At 45.4% G+C, this 17842-nt stretch overlaps 1 protein-coding gene across 4 annotated transcripts in view; it reads left to right on the forward strand.

Moving 5' to 3' along the window:
- SPECC1 (sperm antigen with calponin homology and coiled-coil domains 1) overlaps window positions 1–17842 on the forward strand; it is a 153810-nt gene that overhangs the window by 119883 nt on the left and 16085 nt on the right. For all 4 annotated transcript variants that reach the window (XM_087968345.1, XM_087968199.1, XM_087968302.1 and 1 more), the window contains one exon: window positions 1074–1176. In XM_087968345.1, coding sequence (XP_087824471.1) covers window positions 1074–1176 — 103 coding nt within the window. The remainder of the gene's footprint in view (window positions 1–1073; window positions 1177–17842) is intronic.

The following is a 17842-nucleotide window of genomic DNA, read 5'->3' on the forward strand; positions in this document are numbered from 1 at the left end:
CCGGCCAGCCAAGGAGAAGGAGAAATTTAGGACAAGAAGACGAATCAAGGAGAGAAGCAATCTAGAACTAAGGAGAAATTTCCAGATATTTAGAACAATTAGCCAGTGGAACAGCTTGCCACCAGAAGTTGTGAGCGCTCTATCACTGGAGGCTTTTAACAGATAACAGATAATCAGAGTGGGAAGGGACCTTGTAGGTCATCTAGTCCAACCCCCTGCCCAAACAGGATATCTTACACCATTTATGACCGATGGCAGCCCAGTCTCTTCTTGAAAGCCTCCAGGGATAAAGCTCCCACAACTTCTGAAGGCAACTTCTGTTCCATGGGTTGATTGTTCTTACTGTCAAAGTTTCTCTTTGTTTCCAGGTTGAATCTCTCCTGGATCAGTTTCCATCCATTCTTCCTTGTCTGGCCTTCGGGTGCTTTGGAAAATAGCTTGACCCCCTTCCTCCTCCCTGTGGTAGCCCCTGAGATATTGGAAGACCGCTCTCCTGTCTCCCCTGGTCATTCTCTTCCCTAGACTAGCCAGGCCCAGTTCCTGCAAATGTTCATCGTATGTTTCAGCCTCCAGTCCCCTCATCATCCTGGTTGCTCTTCTCTGCACTTTTTCTAGAGTCTCAACATCTTTTTTATAGTGTGGTGACCAAAACTGGATGCAGGACTCTAGGTGTGGTCTTACTAAGGCTTCATAGAGTGGCGTTAGTACCTCCCTTGATCTCAATTGTATCCCTTTGTTAATGCAACTTAGGATTGCATTGGCTTTTTTGGCTGCTGCTGCACAACATTGGCTCCTATTTAGCTGGTTGTCCACTAAGACTCCGAGATCCCCCTCCCAGTTCCTGCTATTGAGCCTGGTTTCACCCAGTCTATTATATGTGTCCTTTGGGTTTTTCTTGCCTAAGTGTAGGACTTTACTTTTCAGTACTTTTTTACTTTTACTTTTAAGAAGAGGCCGGACAGCCCTTTGTCTGAAATAGTATAGGGGCTCCTGCCTTGAGCAGGGGGTTGGACTTGATGACCTCCCAAGGTTCCTTCTGGCTTTTTTCATTCTGTTATTCTTCCGGCTTGTAGTGTGGAAAGGAAAGACCCGTTGGCTGCGTTGGCGAGGGAATATGGCGGCTCGAAGCGGAACGCGCTCTTGAAGTGGTGTCAGAAGAAAACCGAGGGGTACCCAGTGAGTAAAGGAATATTTGTCACTTCCTTTTTTTGAAATAGTCTTTATTTTTGTCAAAATGTCTTCCAAGAGAATGGAGGCGCACTTAGGTGATTCCTCTGCCTTGAGAAGTATCTCGCATCCGTGGAGATTCCCAGCTTGCTGGAAATTCTCAAGGGGGCCTGGACAGGTTTTAGCAAAGCAATGTGAGATGGGCAGGGCCCTTGGAGGTCATCTAGCCCATCGGCCGTCCACACAGCCAGTTGGCAGCTCCTGGAGCCTGATGCCTAGGGAGCTCTTGAGATAGTCAATCCCCACATTGTGTGCCAGGAGGAAGAGCAATTCTGCCTGCAAAGATGGGGGAAAGAGAGGGAGGGAGGAGACGGAAGGGGAGGGAGGGAGGGAGGATGGGAGGAAAGGAAGGAAGGCAGCAACGAAGGAAGGAGAGGAAGCAAGCAAGTAAGGAAGGAAGGCAGCAAGGAGGGAGGGAGGGAGGAACGGGAGGGAGGGAGGGAGGAGAGAGATGGAGAGAGGGAGGAAGCAAAGGAAGGAAGGAGAAGGATGGGAGGAAAAGAGAAAGCAAGGAGGGAGAGAGGGAGGAGTAGGAGGGAGGAAGGAAGGAGAGGGAGAGAGGAAGTGGCAGAGGTAGGGAGGAAGCAAGGGAAGGAAGGAGAAAGGAAGGAAGGAAGGGAGGGCGGAAGGAAGAAGAAGGAGAGAGGAAGAAGCGGAAGGAGGAAGGAAGGGAAGGAAGGAGAAGGAGGATGGGAGGAAAAGAGGAAGCAAGGAAGGCAAGGAAGCGAGGGAGGAAGAGCGGAAGAGAGGAAGTGGCAGAGGAAGGGAGGAAGCAAGGGAAGGAAGGAGAAGGAGGAAGGAAGGAAGGGAGGGCGGAAGGAAGGAAGGAAGGAAGAAGGAGCGGAAGGAGGAAGCAAGGGAAGGAAGGAGAAGGAGGAAGGAAGGAAGGGGAGGGCGGAAGGAAGGAAGGAAGAAGGAGAGAGGAAGGAGCGGAAGGAGGAAGCAAGGGAAGGAAGGAGAAGGAGGAAGGAAGGAAGTGGAGGGCGGAAGGAAGGAAGGAAGAAGGAGAGAGGAAGGAGCGGAAGGAGGAAGCAAGGGAAGGAAGGAGAAGGAGGAAGGAAGGAAGGGGAGGGCGGAAGGAAGGAAGGAAGAAGGAGAGCGGAAGGAGCGGAAGGAGGAAGCAAGGGAAGGAAGGAGAAGGAGGAAGGAAGGAAGGGGAGGGTGGAAGGAAGGAAGGAAGAAGGAGAGAGGAAGGAGCAGAAGGAGGAAGCAAGGGAAGGAAGGAGAAGGAGGAAGGAAGGAAGGGAGGGCGGAAGGAAGGAAAAAGGGAGAGGAAGGAGCGGAAGGAGGAAGCAAGGGAAGGAAGGTGAAAGAGGATGGGAGGAAAAGAGGAAGCAAGGAAGGCAAGGAAGCGAGGAGGAAAGAGCGGAAGAGAGGAAGTGGCAGAGGAAGGAGGAAGCAAGGGAAGGAAGGAGAAGGAGGAAGGAAGGAAGGAAGGTGAGGGTGGAAGGAAGGAAGGAAGGAAGAAGGAGAGAGGAAGAAGCGGAAGGAGGAAGCAAGGGAAGGAAGGAGAAAGGAAGGAAGGAAGGAAGGGGAGGGCGGAAGGAAGGAAGAAGGAGAGAGGAAGGAGCGGAAGGAGGAAGCAAGGGAAGGAAGGAGAAAGAGGATGGGAGGAAAAGAGGAAGCAAGGAAGGAAAGGGAGGGAGGAAGGAAAGAGAGGGAGAGAGGAAGGGGCAGAGGGAGGAAGGAGGAAGCAAGGAAGGGAGGAAGGAAGGAAGGGGAGGAAGAGGAAGGAAGGTCTGGATTTTAAGATGGATGGACAGATGGACAGATAGATTGCCGTTGTTGGTGTCGCCTTTGAGTGACTGCCGGGCCCTAGATTGATTTTCTCCAGGATGAGCCCGAATAATTCCTTAGAGCATAACTTAGGTGTGAGTGTGAGAGGAGACTGTTACGAAACTGGTACCTGGAAAGGTGAAGAGGTGTCCCTCAGTTTACTAGCGCAGAAGAGAGCAGGTCTGAATGGCGGCTCTGCTTCCATCTTCCTTGGTTCTAGTGTGAACGTTTCTCTCCTGCGTCAGTGCAATTCTCCCCGTGTGTGTGTGTGTGTGTGTCTTTTGTGTCTTCTTCTGAGTAACTTTGGAAGCCTCGTTGGTTGGCTGTTACTACCCGGCTGCAAAGGTTAAGAGATTAGATGGGGACCTGGAGAGAGAGAGAGAGAGAGAGAGAGAGAGAGAGAGAGAGAGGAGGAGAGGAGAGGAGAGGGGAGGGAGGAGAGAGAGGAGAGGAGAGGAGAGGAGAGGAGAGGAGAGGAGGAGGGAGGGAGGGAGGGAGGGAGAGAGAGAGAGAGAGAGAGAGAGAAGACAGGTCATCCTCAAGTTATGACCATCATTAAGCCCCAGAATTACGGCCATTAAGCAGGACACCATGTGGCCAGACCCAATTTTGCAACCCTTTTTGTGGGGAGGTTGCGGAGCAAACCCGCCGTAGCTTAACAACCCGTCATACATTGAGAACTACCTGTATTTCCTGGAAGCTTCACTCAGGTTTGCTCTGCAGCCGCCTTGTCGGGCTTCTGGATCAGGCTGCTATAACCCTAAATGGCCAGTAGGTGGCAACAGAGAGTTAGGACTTCCCCCCCCCCCCACTCTCGGCTGCTGCCCTCTAGTGGTGATTGGGTTTAATACAGCTCAGATCTGATCTGCTTCTCTCTTATCTTCCTTCTTTTTTTTTCTCCCGGATTAATTATTTGTGGGTGAGGATGATGGGTAGAGAGAACCCTTTATGAATCTGGGGAAAGCTTCACGGGCTCACCAATTTTCCTTTTTGAACCTTGGTAGTCCCCTACTTACGACCATAATGGAGGCTGCTCATCACGATTGTAAACTTCAACGCCCGTGTTTTTTACAATCTTTCTGTCAACTCGTAAAATATTTCTTTTTTAAACAATTTTATTTGGGTTTTCGCAAAACAAAAAGAAAAATAGAGCGTCTTTTTTTATTGAACAACATGGTTCCAGGTTTTCACATCTCCATAACAGATATAATTTCAGTTACATATTCATCTTTCATATTCAGTTTCTTATCTTGTCACTACTTTATATATTTTCTATTTATTTTTACTCAAATACCTCCCTCAGGCTTATTTTATAGTTTCCTGTTTCATTTCCTTTTCAAAGTTTCTGTTAAGCCTGGATTCCCCAACGGGTGTTAAGGAAAACAAACTAAACAGAATGTGCAGCGAAGTCAGATAGGAAGACAGGTAAATGTGTGAGATAAGCCTTCTCGTTAACACGCAGTAAAAATACAGATATGCTTGTGCTATCAAAATTATAATTTATTCCATTTAAGAATTATAGCATAGTCATTATAAACAGTCCATTAGTCATATACCAAATTCAGTCAAGTCTTGTCGAGGATACTCTAATTGCAAAGTCCGTGTCGAATAGCCAGTGTCAGTACACATATAATAAATCTGTCCAAAACTTATCTTCTCTCCGTTAAGAAATATCTTCAAAGTAATCCAACACTTCTTCTCCTCCCCGATCCAGCAAGAACGCAGTCTTCAATAAGCCAGCCAGTAAGAGCCAGAGAGTGCCTTGCTGCTTATATAGTACTTTTACAGCTACACCTTTAATTACATTCCTTTAGCTTAAAGTCACATACACTTTATCTGACAAACCATGATTCATCATTTTATTATCTTTACCCAAAACAGTTAGGGTAAAACAATGTTATCCCTAACAGTTTCCATATCTTCACAATCATTATACTTACACTTTTTGTCTGTCCTGTTTACAATTCCACTACATATTCTTATATCATCATTTCCCAAAAGATTTCTCCACGTTTCAAATATTACAAAACAAGGTTCCCCCTGTAATTACCATTTTTAGAATGTGTCACCTACATATCTTGTAAATAATTCCCTTTCAAATCCCGTTAAACATTCTACTTTTAAATTGTCCCCTTAAACAATTCTAACATTCATCTCCTAATAACTATATTATAACATAAATCCCTTTTCAATCAGATTCTGCACGGTACTTCCCTCATAAAAATATTTCTCTGGTCTTTTACAGTTGCCAAGAGAAAGGGAGGGTGGGGAGCAGTGAAGCAGCTTGGAAATCGAAAGCGCATTCCATAAATGTTTTCAAAGATAGTAACTAGGTGACTGAAGTTTCTGCCAAGCAAACATCTAACTGGAGGGCCTGATTGATGACTCTGGGCTATGGATGTGTCCCATTGGAGAATAGGAATTAGGATACACCAAAGGGGTGGGGAAAAACCAGGGTCAAGGGTGACAATGAATGATGTGTCTCAGAGTCGGCTACACCCAGGCAGTGCTGGCATGTTAACTCCCAATAAATCCTTTTGAAGTTGGGCTCGAGACTCATGGTTTAAATGGGGGGTAATTGTCGGAATCCTGACACTTACTTGTGGCAGTCGTTATGTGACCAATGTGGTCATTAAGCAAGCACCGAGGTCCTTATAGGAAGCAAATTGGGCAGGGTTCGCAGCAAATCAAAAATAATAATCAGAAACAGATGCTGGTTTTCTATCTGTCAATGGCGGGCCGCTTGCTAACCACCCCACATGACTGCGGGGCGCAAGTAACCGTCAGAACTTTGGAACCGGATCGTACATAAGCCTCCCAGAGTCTGTCAGTAGTGAGGTGGTGGGCATACAGGTCATCCTCAACTTATGACCACAAATAAGCGCAACATTTCTCTCATTAAAGGAGACCTTGGTTAAGTGCATTTTGGCTCATTTTACGACCTTTTGTGCCTCCGTTGTTAAGTGAATCACTTCAGTTGTTAAGTGAGTCACATGGTTGTTAAGTGAATTTGGATTCCCCATTGACTTTTACTTGTCGGAAGGTCGCAAAAGGAGAGCCGGGGAGCCTGCAACCGTCATAAATATGAGTCTGTTGCCAAGGGTCTGAATTTTGATCAGGTGGCCACGGGGACGCTGCAATGGTCATAAGTGTGAAAAATGGGCATAACTCCCTTTTTTCAGAGCCGTCGTCACGTTGGCCTGGATTTCTTATTGAGCACAAAATATCCCTCTCTAAAGACTTCAGGCCTCTGCTGGAGGCTGTTGGGCGTTGCTTTCTGCCTTTAAAAACACGTTTATCCATTTCTCCTTTGGGGGAAATCTAGCAGTCTGCCTCTTTTCATATCCCCCAAAATATTTCACTCTCTAAAAGAGTGGGGATGTGGCATTCCCACAATACCTTAAAACGGTCGGTACGAAACCCATCATAAGTCGAGGATTACTGGACCCGGAGTCTCCGATACCTTACATGACCAGTAGATGTCAGCAAAGGGCTACTTTTTTTTCTGCCCAGTTCTTACTTCTTTCCCATGTTTGCAACTAACTTTTTAAGATTTTTAAGCAGCCATCCCAGCACCCCGTAGACGTGCCAATGATTTCAAGACCAATTTTCCTCCCCTGCCCCCCCCCCCAACTAAGAAATTAAAATAAACCCTTCGCACACCCCTCTTGGATCAAAGGAGAGCCAAGTGTATACGGTTCCTGTTCATTTTTATTTTCGGCTGCCGAAGTATTTCCGCCGGATGGTCTATTCACAAAAAAAAAAAGGGCCTTTGTGATTTTTGGCCCCATTTTCTGAAGACCTTTATTTTTTTTTCTACGCGACTCTTCCGGACTGTGTTATCCTCCAAGTAAAGGGCTTTGTGTCCCTGACATGGTTTCATGGGGGGGGGGGGGATGACAACCAGGACTCCGGGCAGGATTTTGGGGAAGGGGGGGGGGAATGCAGAAACTCCTTTCCACCAAAGGGCCCCTCTCAAAATGGCAATAAGCCCTTAGACTTATATCCCGCTTCCTCGTGCTTTGCAGCCCTCTCGAAGCGGTTTAAAGAGTCAGCCTTTTTTTGCCCCCAACAATTTTTATTTTTATTTTATTTATTTATTTTATTTGGTCAAGTGCTTATAAGATAACAGGTACAAGTATAAACATAGTTATGAATACATGGATATGTATAAGAAAAATAAAAAGAAACAATAGGACAGGGACGGTAGGCACGTTGGTGTGCTTATGCACGCAACCTACAGACCTCTTAGGAAAGGGGTGAGGTCAACAGTAGACAGTCTAAGGTTAAAGTTTTTGGGGTTTGGGGAAGAAACCACAGAGTCAGGTAGAGTATTCCAGACATTGACCACTCTGTGGCTGAAGTCGTATTTTCTGCAATCAAGTTTGGTGCGATTAACCTTGAGTTTGTATCTATTGTGTGCTCTTGTGTTGTTATGGTTGAAGCTGAAGTATTCATTGACAGGTAGGACATTGCAATGTATGATTTTATATACTATACTTAGATCGGACCGGAGGCGGCGTAGTTCAAGGTTTTCTAGGTCTAGAATTTCGAGTCTGGTGGCATAAGGTATTCTACAACGAGTAGAGGAGTGGAGAACTCTTCTTGTGAAATATTTCTGGACTTTCTCAACTATGCTAATATCAGATACGTAATGTGGGTTCCAGACTGATGAGCTGTATTTGAGTATTGGTCCAACAAATGTTTTGCATGCTCTAACTAGTTAGTAGTGTGATATTACCAGAAAAAAAGCTATGTAAGATTAGATTAACAACTCTTGATGCCTTTTTGGCTATGTAGTTGCAGTGGGCTCTAGCACTTAGATCATTAGAGATGAGTATTTCAAGATCCTTGACAGAGTTTGGATCATCAACAAGGTCTTTCTTGACTATTCAGCCTATATTTTATTTTCTGGGTTTTTTTTGCCAATATGTAAGACATCTGTGTCCTCATTTTACCCACCTCGGAAGGACGGAAGCCTGAGTCAATCTTGACCTAGTCAGGACAAATCAGCCTGCAATACTGCATTCTAACCGGTTTGGGGGCTCACTTCCATTTTTTGGGGGGTCACTTTTTCATCTGGAGGTCTAAGTTAGAATAGAATAGAATAACAGAGTTGGAAGGGACCCTTTGAGGTCTTCTAGTCCAACCCCCTGCCTAGGCAGGAAAGCCGACACCACTTCAGACAAATGGTTATCCAATCTTTCTTAAAAACTTCCAGTGCTGGAACATTCACAACTTCTGGAGGAAAGTTGTTCCATTGGTTAATTTTTTTTCCAAGTTCATTTAAAATTAAATTAAAATTAAGAGTTCTCCAAGAATATAATTTTTCATGAGGATTTTTTCCGACCAAGCGACTGGCCGTGTCATTTTCCAGCTGCCCGAGAATAATTTACCATGGCGTCACCCCGACAAACATGAGGTCATTTTTCTGACTGTCCTTGTCGCCCCTTTGAAAAACCGTTCCCCAAAAAATCTGATTTTCTTGCTTGTTTTCTTTCGGAGGTCTTCTAGTCCAACCCCCTGCCTAGGCAGGAAACCCTATACAATTCCAGACAAATGGCTGTCCAATCTCTTTTTGAAAATCTCCACAGATGGGGAAGGAAGGAAGGAAGGAAGGAAGGAAGGAAGGAAGGAAGGAAGGAAGGGAAGGAAGGAAGGAAGGAAGGAAGGAGGGAGGGAAGGACAGGGAAGGATGCAATGAGAGGAAGGAAGGAAGGAAGGAAGGAAGGAAGGAAGGAAGGAAGGAAGGAAGGAAGGAAGGAAGGAAGGTGCAAAAAAGAAGGGAATGGGAATGAGAAGGAGGGAGGGAGAGGAACGGGAGAAGATGGGAATTAGAGGAAGGAAGGAAGGAAGAAGGAAGAACAGGAAGGAAATGGGAATGAGAGGAAGGGAGGGAAAGAGGCAAGAAGGGAGATGGGAAGGAAGAATGGGAAAGAGATGAGGAAGGAAGGAAGGAAGGAAGGATGGATAATAGAGTTGAAGGGACCTTGGAGGTCTTCTAGTCCAACCCCCTGCCTAAGCAGGAAACCCTACGCCACTTCAGGTGAATAGAACCTTTCCCAACAGTTTGAAAAAAAATCATACCTGAGGCCCCATTTCTCTTGCCATAGGAAAGTCCTTGACTTACGACGACAGTGGAGTTCCAAACTCCCCTTGTGAAGCGAGGCAGTTCTTAAGTGAGTTTTGCCCCATTTTATGACCATCCTTGCCACAGTTGTTAAGTGAATCACTGCAGATGTTAAATTAGTCACCTGGTTGTTAAGTGAATCTGGCTTCCCCGTTGATTGAGCTCGTTAGGAGGTCGCAAATGGGGGTCATGTGACCCCACGACAGCTGCGACCATTGTAAATGTGAATCAGTGGCCAAGTGGCCGGATTTTGATCATGTGACCACAGGGAGGCTGCAACCGCCGTAAGTGTGAGCACCAATCCTAAGTCCCTGTTTTTGGTGCTGCTGTAATTTTGAATGGGTCATTTAAGTGAACTGTTGGAAGTCGAGGACTTCCTGCACTAAAAATCTAACGTACTTAAAAATGGCAAATGTGGATGTTTACATATCTTAATCTTCCATCTTTGATCTGAATTTTCCATCAAAATTTGATGTTTGATCTGAACGTTTCGCTTCTGGGGCAAATGTTTTGGGTGGCCCAGGCATTTGGGTCTTGTAGTCTTAGCACAACTGGGTCTTGTAGTCTTGGCACAACAACTGGGGCCCAGCCACCTGGGTCTTGTAGTCTTAGCACAACTGGATCTTGTAGTCTTAGCACAACTGGATCTTGTAGTCTTAGCACCACTTCATCCTTGATCTGAATTTTCCATCAAAATTTGATGTTTGATCTGAACGTTTCGCTTCTGGGGCAAACGTTTTGGGTGGCCCAGGCATTTGGGTCTTGTAGTCTTAGCATAACTTGGGCCCAGCCACTTGGGTCTTGTATTCTTAGCACAACTGCAGAATGTGATGCTTAGAACGTAAATCCGATTAAAAATTAGCCAAGCCTTAAAAAATTAACTCAGAGGAAACATCCATCTGACTCCGGGCCAATTAACGCTAAATTACCGCTGTTCTTTTCTCAATTTCTTTTTCTCTCCATCATGTTTGTGATTATCGTTACACGTCTGGGCTCCAGGCATCTGAACACGGCTCAAATAGAGAGCGACGTTTAAAGCTTTAATTATCCTCATCCATCTTTGGGTGTCTGGATTATTATAAGTTAATAGCGAAAATAGGGATATACTTTTTTTTTCTAAACAAATTGTCCTCGACTTACAACATATCTTTAGAGATTGCTCAAAGTTTCAGTGGCACTTTTAAAAAGTGACTTATGTAAGTTACTTGGTCGTAAGTCGAGAATTGCTTCCCCTAGCTAAAATCTTTTCTCTCGTAACCTTTCGCACGATGAGATGCCTAGGAGAATCTGGCTTGTTTCTGAAATGTGGAAAAGGATAAAAGTGGAGAAAAGCAAGGTTTTACACCTGGACAGGAAAAACCAAAGGTGTGATGACCCAAAGGGGCTTGGCACAAAGGCAACACAGTCAGATAAGCAAGAAGAATCCCTTTATTATCTCCAACTTTGCCCCCAATGTCCAGGTTACCTTCTGGGCTGGAGAAAAAACTCTCTCAAGAACAGCCTTTGGCTGCAGAGAATTAAGTCCAAAACATGGTCAACACAAACTGTAACTTTAAGTCCAATCAAGCCAAACTGAAGTAATTAGTTTGGCGGGGCAGGAGCAAGAATTCCAGACTTGAAGGTACTGCAAAACTCACACAGTTGGGAAGACGCCAGGAACACAGATAAGCAACGACAACACAGGATAAATTCACGTTTGCTGCCAGCAGCTGCTGCACTCAGCATACATTTCTTTTAAACTCTCATTCTCAGCCGTGGCTAATGAAGGGAATCAAGGCCCTTTCCTCCCCCACAAGCCATGCAACCCATGTTGGTCCCTTCTCCGTTCGTCCCTGCGTGGCCTAGGATGAAGAGGGGTGGACCTGGGTCTTCCTCTGAACCCCCTCTGCCTTGTTCTACCTCTGCCCAGCTGGACTGTGACCTTCCCTGTTCAGCTTCCTCCTCGCATTCAGACTCCGGCAGGGGCATGAGAAAGGTACAAGAACAGAGTAAGATGAAAGCTGGCTCAAAAAATAGCAATGGTGAGATGGACCTCAGAATCTTAGTAGAGGATCATTTAAACCTGAGCCCGCCGTGTGCGGCAGCAGCCAAAATAGCCAACACAATCCTTGGTTAAAAGTCTAGAGATTATCCAGTCATTCAGGTCATGGTTGTTCCAAAGGTGCTTTTTTCAAGAGGCAACTGGACTTTCTTGGTTTTTCTTTTGAAGACGTTTCGCTACTTAACCAAGAAGCTTCTTCAGCTCTGACTGGATGGTAGGGGCAGGGAACGATTTATATTCCTTGCAGACAGCTGGTCATTTGCATCCTTTTAGAGAGCTGTTGAGGCCACTTGGAGGTTTATCTGTGTCCAGAATGGATTCCAGAGAAAAAAAATTCAGACTACAGGAACCATTTGCACCATTCAGATGACCCTGAGGACACAGATAAACCTCCAAGTGGCCTCAACGACCCTCTAAAAGGATGCAAATCACCAGCTGTTTGCAAGAAATATCAGTCCTTGTTGAGGTAATTCCCCGTTAGGAGAATGAGCGCATACAGGGAGGCGTAGTGAGAGAAGTGTTTGAATAATACACACACAGCACACAGATACAGTGTACAGTAAATGTAGGTTTTTACTTCCAGAAACTTTTAAGCAAAATTCAAAATAAGCAGTCCAAAGTTAGTCACAGGTCAGTCAGTTTTCAGTCCAGGGATAATCCAATATCAAATTCCAGTATCAAAAACAGTTCAGTAACAGACTTACATCAAATCCAAGAATATCAGTCAATTAGGAAAAATGGAGGGACGGCAATACCCTCCAACAGAAGGAAACAGAGACTCACTCAGGCACACTCTCTTCTGAGACTAAAACTAAGACAACCCAGGTTTCTGGCTCCATCTTACCGCCGTTTGAGAAACCACACCCAATTACAGATTTAGTATTCTCTTAAAGAGACAGTATTAAAATGTCTATCCTGGTTTATATATTTTCCAACCCAAATACCTGTTAGGTGACTTATATTCCTAACAGTCCTTCCCTTCCCCACCATCTAGTCAGAGCCGAAGAAGCTTCTTGGATGAGAAGTGAAACGTCTTCAAAGAAAAAAAACCAAGAAAGTCCAGTTTCCTCCTGAAAAAAAGGACCTTTGCCACAATCTTGGGTTGTTATAAACAGAGTCACAGAATCAAAATCAAGCGAAGGAGTAGTACTTGCTTTGTAAAACTTTAGTAAGGCCATACCTGGAATCCTGCATGCAGTTTTTGGTCACCAGATTACAAAAACAATGTTGAGGCTCTGGAAAAAGTGCATAGAAGAGCGACTAAGTAAGAGGATTAATACTCTGGAGAGACTAAAACATACAAAGAACAGTGGCAGGTTTTGGGTGTGGCCAGTCTAGAGAAAAGAAGGACTGGGGGGGGGGACATGAGAGCAGTGGTTCCAATATCTGAGGGGCTGCCCCAAAGAAGAGGAGGTGGGGGTGGGGGGTGTCAAGCTACTCTCTGGAAACTAATCAAGGAGAAAAGCAACCTGGAATTAAGGAGAAACTTCATAATAGGGAGAAGAATTAAATTCTGAACGGCTTGCCTCCAGAAATTGTGGGTGCTTCAACACTGGAGGATTTTAAGAAAAGCCTGGACAGCCACTTGTCTGAAATAGTATGGGGTTTCCTGCTTGAGCAGGGGGTTGGACTAGAAGACCTCCAAGGTCCCTTCCAGCTCCTATTCCATCCCATTCTATTCTATCCTATCCTATCCTATTCCTGTTTTTATTCTATTCCCATATTCTCTATTCTATTTTCTATTCTATTCCATAATTATATTCTATTCCATAACTCTATTCTGTTCTATACTATTCTATTCCTGTTTTTATTCTATTCCCATATTCCCATATTCTCTATTCTATTTTCTGTTCTATTCTATTTTCTGTTCTATTCTATTCTATTCTATTCTATTCTATTCTATTCTATTCTATTCTATTCTGTTCTAATTTTCTATTCTATTCCTGTTTTTATTCTATTCCCATATTCTCTATTCTATTTTCTATTCTATTCCATAATTATATTCTATTCCATAACTCTATTCTGTTCTATACTATTCTATTCCTGTTTTTATTCTATTCCCATATTCTCTATTCTATTGTGTTCTATTCTATTCTATTTTCAAATTCTATTCTATTCTATTCTATTCCATTCCATTCCATTCCATTCCATTCCATTCCATTCTATTCTATTCTATTCTACTCTATTCTATTCTATTCTATTCTATTCTATTCTATTCTACTTTTCTATTATATTCCTGTTTTTATTCTATTCCCATATTCTCTATTCTATTCTATTCTATTTTTAATTCTATTCTATTCTCTATTGTTTTTGTTTTTGCACTTAGCTGGAATGAAAACTATGGGCCTGAGGGGGGGTCTCTGGACCCTTGGATGTCCCTCCGGGGAAACTGAGTCACCGTTGCTAAGCTCAATCACGTTGTCTTCTCAATCCACTTCAGTGCTAGCTGGACTTTGACAGCTGGCCCCTGTGGGAAACAGGATGCTGGCCGGGGGGGCGACACTTTTGGCTGTTCCGCCAGCCCTTGACCACTTCTACACCCCTCCGGCTTTTGTCTACTGATCTTTTCTTCCTGAATTTCCTAGACGTTCCTCAGATCTCCAGCTTCCAAGGTCGCAGCTGACGTGGGCGAGGTCCCTCCTTCGGTGGGGCTTCCACCTCGTTCCCTTCCTCCTGGACGTGGGGTGGACAGGATGCAAGGCGGGACAGGGCCACCGAGGTCCTCCTTGCATTGTGTGGGGACCCTTGGCCAAGTGGGAGGCTTCCCTGTGGCTTCCCCCTTGGCCCAGTTTCTTCTCCCGTTGACTTTTGCCCTGGAACATCTCGGACAAAAGGCTTTTTTGCAAACAAGGCCCAAAGAAACCAGTCTTCCTTAGCCTTGGCCACTTGGAGAGGGGGCTCCAGCTCCCAGAATCCCCCAGCCGGCCTGCTTTAAGAGGGTGGGCTTCCACTCCCAGAATCCCCTAGCCAGGATGCTTTAAGAGGGGTGGGCTTCCACTCCCAGAATCCCCCAGCCGGTCTGCTTTAAGAGGGGTGGGCTTCCACTCCCAGAATCCCCCAGCCAGCCTGCTTGAAGAGGGTGGACTTCCACTCCCAGAATCCCCCAGCCAGGATGCTTTAAGAGGGTGGACTTCCACTCCCAGAATCCCCCAGCCGGTCTGCTTTAAGAGGGTGGACTTCACTCCCAGAATCCCCCAGCCAGGATGCTTTAAGAGGAGGGCTTCCACTCCCAGAATCCCCCAGCCGGTCTGCTTTAAGAGGGTGGACTTCCACTCCCAGAATCCCCCAGCCAGAATGCTTTAAGAGGGTGGACTTCCACTCCCAGAATCCCCCAGCCAGAATGCTTTAAGAGGGGTGGACTTCCACTCCCAGAATCCCCCAGCCAGCCTGCTTGAAGAGGGGTGGACTTCCACTCCCAGAATCCCCCAGCCAGGATGCTTTAAGAGGGGTGGACTTCCACTCCCAGAATCCCCCAGCCGGTCTGCTTTAAGAGGGTGGACTTCCACTCCCAGAATCCCCCAGCCAGGATGCTTTAAGAGGGGTGGGCTTCCACTCCCAGAATCCCCTAGCCAGGATGCTTTAAGAGGGGTGGACTTCCACTCCCAGAATCCCCAGCCGGTCTGCTTTAAGAGGGTGGACTTCCACTCCCAGAATCCCCAGCCAGGATGCTTTAAGAGGGGAGGGCTTCCACTCCCAGAATCCCCCAGCCGGTCTGCTTTAAGAGGGTGGACTTCCACTCCCAGAATCCCCCAGCCAGAATGCTTTAAGAGGGGTGGACTTCCACTCCCAGAATCCCCCAGCCAGAATGCTTTAAGAGGGGTGGACTTCCACTCCCAGAATCCCCCAGCCAGGATGCTTTAAGAGGGAGGGCTTCCACTCCCAGAATCCCCCAGCCAGGATGCTTTAAGAGGAGGGCTTCCACTCCCAGAATCCCCCAGCCAGGATGCTTTAAGAGGGGAGGGCTTCCACTCCCAGAATCCCCCAGCCAGGATGCTTTAAGAGGGGAGGGCTTCCACTCCCAGAATCCCCCAGCCAGAATGCTTTAAGAGGGGTGGACTTCCACTCCCAGAATCCCCCAGCCAGGATGCTTTAAGAGGGGAGGGCTTCCACTCCCAGAATCCCCCAGCCAGCATGCATTAAGAGGGGTGGGATTCCTCTCCAGAATTCTTGACCATTCAGCTTGTATTTTATTTTCCGGTTCTTTTTTGTTTACCAATATGTAAGACAGAGCATTTGTTGGTTGAGATTTGAAGTGGCCACTTGTTCTTCTCCACACACAAACACACCTGGAGTTGGCAATTTGTGTGACTGTGTGACTGTTTGTTCTTTGGACAAAGTGCCGAAGCAAAGCTAATCCAATCTCAGCCAAGCTTTCGAATCAAATTAAGGCTGCTGACAATTAAAGAGGAGGGGCTGGAGGCAATCACAGCCGTTTGCACGCACACATTTACACACACCCTGGGTTGCCCTGTCCCTGAATCCGTGGCCTCTTTGAGGTCCACATCCCATCTTAATTTTGCCAGGAGGAGACGGCATCGATCGAGGATTGGAACACGAGTTCCCGAAAAGCTCTGTTGATTTCATCTTCGTGCACTTTAATTGCGGGTTGATCGATTGTGTTGTTCTGCGGCCGGACCAAAAGCCCAGTTCAACAATAATTGTGCGGAAGTTCCTCCCGTAAATAAGGTTTTTGTTGAATTCAGCATTTACCCACCTTAGTGTGAAGGTCTGCAGGGATGACACAATGACGGGCCGTCCTCGACTTAACGACCAAAATAATTTCCACGCCTGAACGAGACAGTTGTTTAACTGCGTTTCTCCCCCTTTGACCATCTCGCTTGCCATGGTCGTTAAACAAATCGTGCTATGTGGTCAGGCTTAGTTTTGGGGGAAGGAAATAAGGGGGGAAAAATTCTGCCTCTGCCTACCAGCCTCCATTGGTATTCATCTGGCTAGCGTCCTGTCAGTGAGTGAGAGAGTTGAGGGCTGTTTAGAAACTGAAACAGTATTTGCTGTGTGAGCAAGGAGCCTGGGCGTGGCTTAGCTCAACTGCTCTGTACTAAAGCTGCTTGGTGCTCTGAAACTGAAACTCCTCTCCTCTGTGTTTTGCATTTGGAAGAGATTTCTTTCCAGAGTAGAACTCCTTAGCATCAGAGCATGTTAATAATAATAATAATATAGGAAATACTTAATGCTCTGAGGGTCATTTGGAAAAATCCTTTCTTAATGAGCACCTAGAAGCCAAGAGGAACATATAGGCCAAATTTCAAGTTGGTAAGCTTTATGATTCTGGATATTGTATTGTTGTATTCATCTGCCTAGCGTCCTGTCAGTGTGTGGTGGAGTTGAGGACCGTTTGGAAACTGAAACAGTATTTGCTGTGTGAGCACAAAGGAGACAGCAAGGAGCCTGGGCGCGGCTTAGCTCAACTGTTCTGTACCAAAGCTGGTTGCTGCTGTGAAACTAAAACTCAAACGGAAACTCCTCTCCTCTGCTTGTGTTTTGCATTTGGAAGAGGTTTCTCTTCAGGTGGGGAGGGGGAGTAGGACTCCTTAGCATCAGAGCCTGTTAATAATAATAATAATAATACAGGAAATAGTCTAAATGATCTGATGGTCATTTCGAAAAATCCTTTCTTAGTGAGCCCCTAGAAGTCAAGAGGAACCTACAGGCCAAATTTACGGTTCTGGAGATTTTGTGGTGATGCCATGAGTCATATTTTGCTTTTGTATATGTAGATGTTGTGAATCATTGGTTTCCCATATATATATTTTCCCCATCCCTTTATTCCACAGAACTGATTCCCAGAAACTCCTTTTTCCCGCTTATCAGGGGGAAAAAAAAATCCTTATTTAAGTGTCACCCTTGGATAATGGTTTTGTGTGTGATTAAATACAGAAAAAACCACTTTTGCTCAATTTGGGGTTGTTTATTCAGTTTTGGAAAGGCCCCGTGTCAAATCCTAACCCCTCGCCTTACAACCACAACGGAGCTCAAAATTTACATCATAAGACTTGAAGGTCAGAGGTTGAGATAAGACCAGCTCTGATTTTACTACTTTTTTTAAAATTGTGGCAGTTAAGCAAACACCACGGTCGTTAAACGAATCCATGTATTCCTATTGGCTTTTCTTTCCTTTTTTGGGGGGCCAGAAACTGGTCAAAAGAGCCAGAAATTGGCAAAAAAAAAGAGTCATAAATTGCAGTCACGTGATCGCAGAATACTTCATTCTGTCATAAAGGCGATCGAATGATCGTAACTTTGAAAGGTCGATTAAGCAACCTGTCATAAACCGAGGCCTGCCTGTACAATTCCTTCCGGTTTCTGGCAAAAAAAAAGAAAGCCCATAATAAACAATTGGCTCACTTAGTGACAGACGCTGTATTTGCTTAACAAGCGTTGTAATAAAGGTTATAAAATGAGGTGTTTAACAACCAGCATGACTGAACAACCACAAGTGTGAACTCAGTTACAGTTGTAAGTCATGGGTTACTGGTACAAATCAAGGTTTTGGTCTATTTTTTTTTTTCCTCTATCAAATATTCCCTCGTGAAGGTTTTAGCCTAAAGTCGATTGTCTTACGTTTTTTTTGAAGTCTTCATTTTTTTTACTTCATTTTGTTTGCATGTGTTGAAAAAGAAAAACAGTAGATGAACAAAGCAAAGGTA

Source organism: Notechis scutatus, chromosome 1, assembly GCF_049901735.1.
Source record: "Notechis scutatus isolate UNSWTSFEM ecotype Mainland chromosome 1, rNotScu1.2, whole genome shotgun sequence".
In the NCBI taxonomy this organism is placed as follows: Eukaryota; Metazoa; Chordata; class Lepidosauria; order Squamata; family Elapidae; genus Notechis; species Notechis scutatus.